The sequence below is a fragment of the Ovis canadensis genome, chromosome 14 (assembly GCF_042477335.2).
Source record: "Ovis canadensis isolate MfBH-ARS-UI-01 breed Bighorn chromosome 14, ARS-UI_OviCan_v2, whole genome shotgun sequence".
Taxonomy (NCBI): Eukaryota; Metazoa; Chordata; class Mammalia; order Artiodactyla; family Bovidae; genus Ovis; species Ovis canadensis.
The window spans coordinates 14,778,928-14,790,614 of NC_091258.1; the positions used below are offsets into that span (position 1 = coordinate 14,778,928).

The window sequence follows — 11,687 nt, forward strand, 5'->3', positions numbered from 1 at the left end:
CATGTCTATTGAACATCTATTTAATACTAAGAAGTTCAGCAGGAATGCCCAACAAAAAGTTCAGGAGATCACGTCTAAAGCTACTTTCTGCAGCTATCCACAGGTATTGATTTAAGCCACTGAAATAGAGAAAGTCATCAAGGGAAAGAACATAAAGGGAAGAGGGCAAAACTTTTGTTCTGAAGGACATAAAACATTCTCAGGAAAAACTACAAGGCCTTGAAACTACCTCTTTCACCAACTTTTATAGTAACCAGGGTGAAACGGGATAATAAAAGGACTACTCACTGGTTTCCAAATTCTGATGCTACGAAAAGGAAGCCTGTTTTAAGCACACACATGGCAGCAGCAACAGGCACAGTATCAAAATACTTGAGCCGGATCTCAGTAACCTGGAATGGAAAGAGAAAGATTCTAGTGTGCAGGCAAATGAAGCCACAACATGGAAAACAGTGCAGTATAATAGGACAATGTAATAAAACAAAGTGGCAAAAACAAATCCTGTCCTTCACATCCACACCAGGAGTCAGCAAACTGCAGCCCGCAGGCTAGCCATGCAGCTCACATACTCCCAATGGCTGCGTCTGTGCCCAGCGGTAGAGCCAAGCAGTGGAAATGGACCACACGGCCCACAAAAGCAGAAAACGTTCACTGCCTGGCCTTAAACAGGAAAACAAAAACACAAAACTTGCCAACTCTTGAGCTAAACCAGTATCTAACAAATTGCCCAGTGCTCAGTGCTCCTCCAAGGGATGAAAGTGACAGATCTCATATACTGCCAGTTTCCAGGCAACATAGAGAGCTTTCTCTTGTCATTCACTAGAAGCGGCATTACCCATTCTCACATTGTACGTAATGAGACCAAAAACCTGTTCACCAAGGGGAGAAAATTACATTCATATTCCAATTCCAAACTTTAAAAGCTTTAACACCTTAAGCAACTACTTTTTAAGGCATTCTGCCCCTGTTTTTTAAACTTGTAACTATCCTTTCTATCTCAGAGAGTAGTTGAAATGAACAAATGGCTTATAACACCACTCTGTAAACCTTAGATAACCATCAGTTTTCAAAATAAGGTTATTTAACTAAAATTAGGATGAAATTGTAGCAAGTTTTGTCAAATTAGACTAATAACAGCTAACATGCTTTTCATTTTTTCTCCCTCCTCCATGGTCTACTTACCATATCTTCATCTGTCTCCAAAGTGATCTTAAAGATATCTCCCTGCTCAGTTTGAGCCAAAAAGAAGAACATTGATTTGGTCTTATGGGTGGCAGAGCAGACAAAAATCATTCCTCTTTCAGGGTCATCCAGGTCATTCTAGCAAAGTCAAATACACGATCAACATCTTAGAAATTAGGATTTCTTTTCTGGAATTCAGCACCTTACCAATAAGGATCAAACAGGCCACCAAATGTCTAGAGGCACCTGGAGTCTCTCCATGCAAGCTGTGACCCAGAGCAGCTTGCCAACCAGAGGATTATATAACACAATAAACAGAAATTCTTGTCTACTATAAATACATAATAAAGCTTAGGTTAAAAAAAAAAAAAGCCACAATTCCACTCTACAGCCTGATCAGATTAATAAGGCAAAAACTATCTCCAGAGAAAAATGTCAGAGAAGAGACATGAAATTTAAAGAATCATCATTTCAGGCTGTAAATAAGACTCTTACACGTTCACAGTACTATCCAAACCACCAACACCATCCCTCTTCTGTCTTTATCAACTTGCCAGAATCCCAAAAGGCATCCCCCTCAACTGGATTTTGTTTCTTTTTAAGTATTTCCAACATTTTGTATTTCTCTCAAAGGCAAAACATGTTTTATATTTCTTTGTAGTCCCAAAGTCAAGTACAGCACCTGGCAGTCAGGTGCTTAATAAATTTCTGATAACTAAACTTTATTACTTAACACCACTCCAAAAATTTAACTTGCTAATCTTACCAAATTTTCTAAAATTGATGTAATCTTACTCAAGTACCATGTACTAGATAAACTATGTCTTAAAAAGATTTAACCCCAGGACCTATAAATTAATATTAAAAAGAAAATTAATTTGGGGTGAAAAGAGAGTTTGAGGAAGCAGAGATCAATGAAGATTACCCATGTGCTGCTGATAACTGAAGCTGGGTACACAGAACTTCATTATAATCATCCCTCAACACCTGCAAGGGATTAGTCTGAGCCTCGAGGCCCCAGATACCAAAATCCACGGATACCCAAATCTCTTAAAAACGGGGTAGTACAAGGAACTGTCGTAAAGTGTAATGATCCCTACAACTTATCTTCAAATGGTCTTGCCTAAAAAACACAGATACAAAACAAAGAAAAGGCCAATGTAGCAGAGCAGTACTAGTAAGTGAAGCTAAGTGAAAAGTTTATAGGAATTCACTGTCTGCTCCTTTTAGATTTTGTCTATGCTGGAATGGGGTGGGGTAGGGGAGAATGAAAGACTATTTACCTGTAATGAATACACCTGGATTCTTCAAACTAGAAACTTTCAGGAATTGCAAATGGATAATGTTCATAGGTTCTTCAAGAATGAAAATTGTATCTGCTTTTTTAAAAACCGAAGCACAACTGACTTACAATATCATGCTAGTTTTAGGTGCACAGCCCAGAACTGTGCTGATTTTCAATTTTCTTTCTCAGATTTTGTTTTGTTGTGCTAAAATACTTACTGACTTTACTAAAAACACTTAACAAAAATTAAGTTCATTTCACAACATAAATATATTCTCTTATGGTAACAAAGACCTACCCGTCTCCTGGGAATTGGACAGCGGATATCCGGTTGGTCACCGAAGTTCTTATAGGTAATGTAGTTTTCGGAGCAGATTAGCACTCCACTTGGACCATCTGATCCCCCTGGAACTGTCACGAGAAAACAATAACTAGTACTATGAATTTAACCTTCAATTCCTTCTCTCCTTCAGCACAACTTAAAGGTGCCTGAAGGGGCTAAACATTCAACGTGTTTCTTTTCCCTGAGAGTTACACTAGACAAGGATGGAACACCATTTGGGTGATCTCAGCCTGTCCAGATATCTAGTAAGGCATCTAAAAGTTTAGCTCCAAGCCCAGAACTCAGTTCTCAGCTTCGGACCTATAATCCAACTGCCTGATGGACACTCTTACATGGATATTCCATAGCAGGTTAAAAATGAACGCATTCACAAACCACTGCCAAGTTCCTTACCAAACCATTTCCTGGGTTCTCAACCTTAGAGAACACTGTCATCAACCAATCGACCACACCATCCTTTCTGCAGCAAAAAGGATGTAACCCTTCAATTCTCTCCTCTCCCACACTGGTTCTACCTCTTCAGCAGTCCTCATGCTGCAAACCTCTTTTGGTTTAATGGAAATGCTTCCTGACCTTACCACCTTCCATTCCATTACCAAAATGTAATCATGTGATCTTTCTAAAACATTCACCTTTAATAGGTCATTATTCTTCTGCTTCCTCCACCCCAGCTCTTCACCTCCAATGATCCAACCACAATGAGCTTTCAGTTTTCAATGAACCATGTTTTTTCCCTGCATTTGGGCTTTTGTGCATTCTGTTTCCTCTGCCCACAACAGAAACTCCTCCTCCACCCTCACGGCCCCTAACTCTTAACTATTCCTTAGTCCTTGGCTAAGAGCACTTCTGAAAGCTTTCTCTAATGCACTGCCTTCCTTTTCTGGTTAGGAACCCCTCCTCCATGCTGTCACGGCATGTGGCACACTCTGGTAATTTTTGTGTTACTAGTATGTATTCACCATTATACTCAATCTTGTATATAAGGAGACACCACAACAACTTTTTCACCACGCAGTCCCAGGGGCCAGCAGATTGACTTTGTACGTAGTGATCACAGAGGTTCAGTAAACATTTGTTTAATGAATGAAACCCTTGTAAATGAGAAGTATCATAATACATAATAACAAGTAATTAACATAATCTATTTTTTAAAATGCTTCTGCTTTATAGTCTCTTCCTAAGATTTAACACTCAAAGACAACTGCTATTTTATATTTTTCTTCTCCAAAATCCTATCCAACAACAGACATACTTCATTTTAGACATCAAATGCAAATGACTCAAAACAGAAAGGACTGGATCACCATCTTAGATGAGCCTGATACAATTTAGACATCACAAATATAGTTGTCCTTTAGTCTTTTAATATAACGAATTAAACTAATATTGATTCTTCATGGTGAACCTCTTTGAGCTCCTACAAAAATCATACTTTGCTATGACGCATATAAAACACTGTTGAATATGATTTGCTAAAATTTAAGATTTTTGCATCTACCATCAAAGGATAACTAGGCTGTAAATATTTCTTATTACTGTCCTTCCCCAGTTTTGGTATGAAGTTATACTAAGCTCTTAAAGTGGTACATAGGTTTTTATTCTTTTTCTGATCGCTCAAGAAATTTAAGGTCCCTAAAAATTCTGGACCTTAAATCTTCTGAGGAAAAGAAATTTTTGATTATTGCCCCAATTTTTTAAACAAATGTTGGTCTATTCAGGTTCTTAATTTCATCTTCTATCAATTTTGGTGACAGTTTTCAAAAATATTTCTATTTCATCTAGGCTTTCAAACTGAAGGACAGTTTTATCTTGTTTCATCCACAACATGTCTTTTCACAGAGCCAGATTTTGATTTTTGTAATGAGAGTGAAAGACTGACTACAGTCAAAACACCAGAGCAGCCACCAGAAATCAATATTCCAAGCCGACTGCTCTTTCTTTCTCTATCCCATTAGAGGGTAAGAGTTAACCACCACATGAATTTCTAACATCCCCAAAACACAGACAAGGCACTCAGGTTTACTATGAATAGATTATAGCTTCCAAATCCTATTAAGTAAACACTCCTAAGTTTGGGCATAAAATGTACCAAGCAAAATGGTACAAAGCAGATGGAAGAAAAAAGTACCTGTAATTAGGAAGTTTCCATGTTCCTCCAAAGGCTCACTGTATTTTCGGACTACATGATTTAAACCAAGGTCTAATTCATAGAAAGTAAGCGTCTGCTGGGTATTAGCTGCTGCTTCCCCAGTTGGATCATTGTCTGCTTCCTAGGTAACAGTGGCACAAAGACTAATCAGTACCATAAAGTCAAACTTTCAAAGCTGGAAAGTAAAAGAGTGGATACATGTATATGTATAACTGATTCACTTTGCCGTACACCTGAAACTAATACAACATTATAAATCAACTATACTCCAGTAAAAATTATTTAAATAAACGAATAAAGCTGAAAAGGTCATTAAGATTCTTCCATTTCACAAACCAGGAAATAGTGGTCCACAGATGCCAAATGCTTTGCCAAAATTCACACTAAAAAATGGCAGAACAGGTGCAAGAACCCAAGTTTTCTACTTCTGGGACCAGAAAACACTGCCTTCCTCTCAAGGGAAAGAATGGCATGTCCCATCTTTCACTATCTCCCAATGAAAAAATATCCAAAACACCACTTCACCTCTTTTTTTCAGGGCGTTTCCCCAATAAATCCCTGTTTACACAGGGGGACTGTTCAACCCAAAGCAAAGGCGCTATCATGTGGTCAGGTAAACGCTGAGACGCTCCCAAGTGTTTCAGAGAGGCATCTGGAGTGTAACAGTAATAAAAAAATTGTGACCAAGGAAGATATACCTCATAATCCATTTCCAGACAGGCAAACATTGGATTTTCAAATCCCACATCTACTCCAACTACGTGATACACTAAAGTGTTTGCTTTGTGAGCCTCCAGTGGAGATGAAATGGTAAGTCGGGCTGCAGCATCTCTGTTCAAGATATACACCAATTTCTGTTTCTCAATGGCACCTGTGGATGGAGACAAAACATAAAAAAATTCCAGATAATGAAAAGACAGGCTACAGAACAGCTGGATTTATATCACAATTATTTTCTAAATGATAGCCAGTACTAAACTCTACAAGTGCATTAACTTAAGATTTTGCTAACACTAAAATAGACAGGAGCTAAATTTTACTCTTCTCGTTCTAATAGAGATTTTTTTTAAATTTAGCAGTGCTGAGTCTTAGTTACGATATTCAACATCTTTGCTGCAGTAAGAGGGCCCTCTTTAGTTGTGGCATGTATACACTTAGTTGACATGTGGGATCTACTCCCCTGACCAGGGATTGAACCCAAGTCTGCTCTGGCAGCTCAGAGGCTTAGCCACTGGACTACCAGTAAAGTCCCCATAATAGGGATCTTAGTTAGTTCAGTCGCTCCGTCATGTCCGACTCTTTGCAACCCCACGAATCGCAGCACACCAGGTCTCCCTAATATCCCACTAACTTTCCAGAAATTTTTATGACAAACTAAACAAGAATTCATAAAATTGCCAGCTTTGTTCTCTGAATTAGATCTAATAATTTTGCAACTGGTCACAGAAGGTTGCCCTCTGGAAGCCTGATCAGATATGCAGAGTTTTCTTCAAGAGATTGATCAGAGAAGAGACATGAATGTAAATCATCACTTCAGGCTGATGAAAGCAACCATACTCTTTGCCTAATAATGTGAAAACTTTCAGCATAGCCTTTTGGGTACAGTTAAAGAAACCAAAAATGACCCATTCCCAACTAGATAAGAAGTAGAAAAAAGGTGTGTTACAACTTTCCCCATTGTTTTAAAAGAGAAAGCAACTTAAACACCCAAAATGATACAGATTTTATTCAGGTGAGTGATTTCTTGGTACACTACCAAAATCACAGCATTGCTATTCTGAACTGAGCTTCTTTAAGAATCAAAAAGCCAACAGAGTAAGTCACGCACTAATCATAACAGCTCGCCCTTTGGGATCCACAGCTAAGAACTGGCCAGGAACAATGCGGCGGCATCCACTCTTGCCAAAGGTTTCTTGGTGAATCTTCTCAAACATATTCTTAGATGGCTGGTATTCCAGGATAACAATCCGACCTGAATCACTGCCAACCACAATGTAGTCTTTCGTGCCACCTGTCAACCTAAAGGCCATGAGCGACCGGATGACACCAAATACTTCCACAGTTAGTAGAGTGTGCACTTTGCCAGTGTTGGGATCAGGGCGAAGCAGCTCCAAGATTTTTCCTCGAGAAACAACAATTTCCTGTTGTTTGGTTCCTGAAAAACACACAAAATAAAGATCATGAACAATAAGAACTAGTCCAAAAAGTAACCTTCATGGATCAAAATGCTACTACACACAAATACAACTAAATGAGTTGGAGGCTTAGTATTTTAAATTAATTTATTCTACTTTAAAAGGTCCTTTTCCTAGAATTTAAAACATTTAACAAAAGTGGTATCAAAGAAAAGCTTTTCATAAATGATCATGCAAGCTTTTTTAAAAACTTCTTTTAATTTTTCTAAGATTTGCCATCAATAAGCATAATTGGGAGTTGTCTACAAATGATATTAACGTATAACATTTAGCTTTGTAAAATTTAAAATTTCCAAAGGCTCTTTCTAATCCATTTTAAAGACTATTGTTCTAAGAAATCATATTAACTTTTTGTGCAGTTAGATGCAGTATCCCAAAGAACTTTCAAAATTGCTATCTAATATATGCTGTTTATTTCTAAAAAGCTCACCTGCTTTCAAAATTGCAATCAACACCTCCAAATGCATAAACAGCCAACATGAACCCAACTCTCCCTGCTACTCATATCCACCCTGATGAGTTGTCATCACCTTCAAATGTTGAGAATAACCGATTTCCTCCTTTCTCACACTCTCTGATCTCAAGTAACCTGCTATCAATGTTACTGTCATTTTCTCTGCCACCCAGGATGCAATCTCATATTCTTCTATCTATCCTCACCGCCCCAGCATAGGTCCTCACTATCTAATGCCTAAAAGGCCTCCTACCCTACCTGATATACCACGCCTACCTATCCCAATCCATTCTCATTTGCTCAATGCCCAATCACTTATCAAGACACCTTACTTTCTAAAACTTCTTTGGAAATGAGATAAGATCAATTACTTTAGAAACTGTAAAGCATTACATAAGTTACAATGTTCTCTAACAATTAAATTTTTTTTCATAATTTGTTTTTTACAAAAAGGCTTGATGTTGAGAAACCAATCTGAAGCATAAAACTATTAATATTTAAAATGTGAAGAATTCCCTGGAAGTCTGTAGTAAGGACTCCTCACATCCACTGCAGGGGGCACAGATGCAATTCCTGGTCACGGAACTAAGACTCAGCAAGCCAAGAGGTGCAGTCCAAAAAAAAAAAAAAACCCCACACAAAACTTTAGAGGAACTTACCAGAGAAATTGCCATGAATGGCAAAGCTGATGCCAGTGGCTCGCTGCAAGGTCAAGTTGTACAGGAACATTGCAGCAGTAACAGTGAGCCGCCCACAGCTCCACAATTCAGACCTTGGTTATACCAAGTCAAAGCTAGCTAAGAGCACATAAAAGCAGAAAAATATCAGCTGTGAAACTGTTAACAGATATTTCTGTAAGGCAACATCTAGTGAAGACAGCAGAACCAATAGAGTAAGGCTTCCTGAGTAACAACATACTTTTAGCAATTAAGAGTGCTTTCTACATGCAGGCACTGTGCTACTATACATTTTGCTTCTAATCTCACAAGAACTATATAAAGTACATGATATTACACTAATTTTACAAGTAAGAAAATTAGGCTAAGAAAACAAACTGCTTGAGGTCACATGTAGTAAAAAACATTAGGGAGCTGTACTCTGTACCATTAATGCAACAATGTTTATTTAACTTTATCGTCATGGAAACAAACTAGGTCTACATTTACTTCTCTTTGAATAATGTCTACTTTCACATGGCTCAGAATGCAAAAGCACAGCAAAAAGCTCACTCCATCCATTCCCTAGCTATTCAGTTTTCCTTCTTGGAGGAATCAATTTCACCAAGTTATATAGTGTCTTTCCAGATATTTTCTGTATGCACAAGAAGAAACATATTAATACTGTATACTATGCCTTCATTTTTAACTAAAGATCATTGTATACTCACATTATAGCGCAACTGATTGTTTTTAATCATTTTACCTATCTTGGACATAGTGACAAACAAAAGACTTTCTTGTTTTGTTTTTTTACAGCTATGTACTAATACAATAATATATCCCATTAATACAAGGATATGCATTTCATCGAATGGGTATATAAGAATTCACTTAGCTAAAACCCTACTGATGAACATTCATTCAGGTTCTTCCCAACCTCTTGCTAATACGAATACTGCTGCGAAGAAAAATCTTCATATATAAATCATTCATATGTGCATGACTGTATTTCTAAGATTAATTCCTAGAAGTGCAATTGCTGGACTGACAGACTTACACATTTGCAACTTTGATACATATTGACAAACTGCCTTTCAAAGAAACTCTGCCAATTTACATCCCCAGCAACTTGAGTTCCTAATTTCTACAACCAGACTTTTGCTGATTAATAGATAAAAGTACTCACCTACACCTCTTATAGAGCTCTATATTTACATTACTAGAAACTTAAACCAGTTGCTAAGTCGTGTCCCACTCTTTGGGACCCCGTGGACTACAGCACACCAGGCCTCCCTGTCCTTCTCTATCTTCTGGAGTTTGCTCAAACTCATGTCCTTTGAGTCAGTAATGCCAGTTTTTAAATTTAAACCTACTGACCACCAAAAAACTAAAAACTGAACTGTCACTTCAGGAGGAAGCCTCTCCAAAGGAATACACAGTCACAGAAAAGGATTCTTCTCATCAGATAGAACTCAAAACTGCAAACTGATGTACCTCTACCATAAAAGAATTACCAAAAACTACATCTATACACACCTACTGCTAGAAAACAAACTGACTTATTTTTCCTCACTCAGAGACAAAAGCAGGGGATCTCGAGAAATTCAAAGTGATCACTGTGTAATTAACACATGAGGCTGGTTTTGTTAAATGAGAAAAGAGAATTATGAATAAACATCCTCACAAATAATAACCATTTCTGGGCTGTGCAAGAGCAAGGGCTCTTGTCTCTCTGGGCTACCAAAGAGAGGACTCCAGTCTAGAAACAGGTCCAGAGAGAGACACATTTTCCTACTTGAAACCAAGGGACATCTTTATTGTCCTAGGATCATAGGGAAAAAAGGAAAAGGCCTGAGGTGGAATAACAGAGTTGAAAAATGACCTACAAAAAGAAAAACAGAGGAAAAAAACTATAGACACAAAGACACAGATACACACACTCAGAAGGCCTTAGACACTGAGAAAGTTCCAAGGAAAGTTGTGCTCAGCTAAAGGTCTGGGTGGAAAATAGAGAAAGTGTTGCAATTGCTGTCAATCAAAAAGTAGTAAATGTATTACCATATGTAAAATAGATAGCCAATGGGGAATTTGCTGTACGGCTCAGGAAACTCAAACAGGGGCTCTGTATCAACCTAAAGGGGTGGGATGGGGAGGGAGGTTCAAAAGGAGGGGACATGTGTACACCTATGGCTGATTCATGTTAAGGTTTGACAGAAAACAGCAATATTCTCTTGAGCAATTATCCTTCAGTAAAAAGTTAAAAAAAAAAAAAAAAGGAAATGTGATTCTCAGATACAACTTCTTCTCTTGCATCTTGCTGTGGTTCAAATAATTTCAAAATTCCCGTTATCAACAACAGAATTCACAATGAAACCCCTATCATGTTGTCAATATGATCCATGTGGTAGGATTGACTGACTTAATTTAAAATATGAAATTTTCTCGAAAACAAATAGGAGACCAGGGGCCATTTCTGAAACCTGGAAAAGCTCCCCCTAGGCTACCTTTCTTTCTTCATAGCTCACTGAGGAACTCGGCCTGTTTTCTAGTTGCTTTACAACTAATGCCATCCATGACTATCTTTAGAAATCACGTTGGCCAACGATTGTTATCTTGGGTAATGGAGGAAGTTCAGCCAAAATAGTACACCAGGAGCCTCTAACGGCCCAACCTTGGTATATTATTTCCCATACTAGACCGATACACGGCAATGCTGTCTGTAAACACGAGGAGACGAGCCTGTGATTGCTCCCTCCACCCCTTTTCCATGTGCCGAAAGAACATCACTCCATGCGATCACGGAAGGAAACAAGCTGCCCAAGTGCCAAAGCATAAACACGATACAGTCTTGATTTCAAAGGCTGTTTCCATTATTTACACTTTTAACGCCCAAGACCTTTCCATTCCGCCGACCTTTCCATTTCCGTGCGTCATATTTACTTTCGCAAGGGGAAGAGGTCCCTCCTGCCATTCTCACACCTTCTCCAGTGCCTAAACGGTACGGTCTCCAGAACGCTAATTTTGAGCCAGGCCTAGTTCCCACACTGTGAACGCAAGCGGGAGGCGATTCCCTAAAGCCGACCCGAGCATTCCCCCTCCGCCACCTCCTCGTCGTTTGCCCTTACCTCTCGGGCCTAAGCTTCCTCAGAAACCCCTACCAAAGGCTCGGCCCAGCTCCCTACCTAGCAGCTCTCCCTCTCCCCGGATTCAAGGAGGTCAGGAAGTTGCTTCCTTACCTTGTAGCAGGGAGGATGGCGTAGATATCCAACAGATCCTCAGTTGCCTTGAAGGCCTAAGCTACAGACAACGCCAACCCGCCGGCGTCCGCCATTACCTCCGAAGATTGGGACCTTCCGGTTGGCGCGCGACGGATAAAGGTCCCCACGGGCGCCTGAAGAATGTATATATAATTTTTTTTAA

At 38.9% G+C, this 11,687-nt stretch overlaps 1 protein-coding gene and 2 non-coding genes across 3 annotated transcripts in view; all 3 read right to left on the reverse strand.

The window, feature by feature from the left end:
- Nucleotides 1-11,640, reverse strand: part of SF3B3 (splicing factor 3b subunit 3) — a 38,971-nt gene extending 27,331 nt beyond the window's left edge. Inside the window, exons 1-8 of the mRNA XM_069549544.1 lie at nt 11,504-11,640; nt 8,268-8,405; nt 6,788-7,114; nt 5,658-5,830; nt 4,939-5,080; nt 2,766-2,878; nt 1,183-1,320; nt 289-392 (exon numbers count right to left, since the gene is read on the reverse strand). Of these exons, the coding sequence (XP_069405645.1) occupies nt 289-392; nt 1,183-1,320; nt 2,766-2,878; nt 4,939-5,080; nt 5,658-5,830; nt 6,788-7,114; nt 8,268-8,337 (1,067 nt within the window). The 5' untranslated portion in view covers nt 8,338-8,405; nt 11,504-11,640. The remainder of the gene's footprint in view (nt 1-288; nt 393-1,182; nt 1,321-2,765; nt 2,879-4,938; nt 5,081-5,657; nt 5,831-6,787; nt 7,115-8,267; nt 8,406-11,503) is intronic.
- Nucleotides 1,571-1,661, reverse strand: LOC138419855 (small nucleolar RNA SNORD111). Its single transcript, XR_011249111.1, has one exon. It is a non-coding gene; the product is annotated as a small nucleolar RNA SNORD111 (small nucleolar RNA).
- On the reverse strand, nt 6,421-6,500 carry LOC138419856 (small nucleolar RNA SNORD111). The gene has a single exon (XR_011249112.1). It is a non-coding gene; the product is annotated as a small nucleolar RNA SNORD111 (small nucleolar RNA).
- Nucleotides 11,641-11,687: the final 47 nt, after the last annotated feature.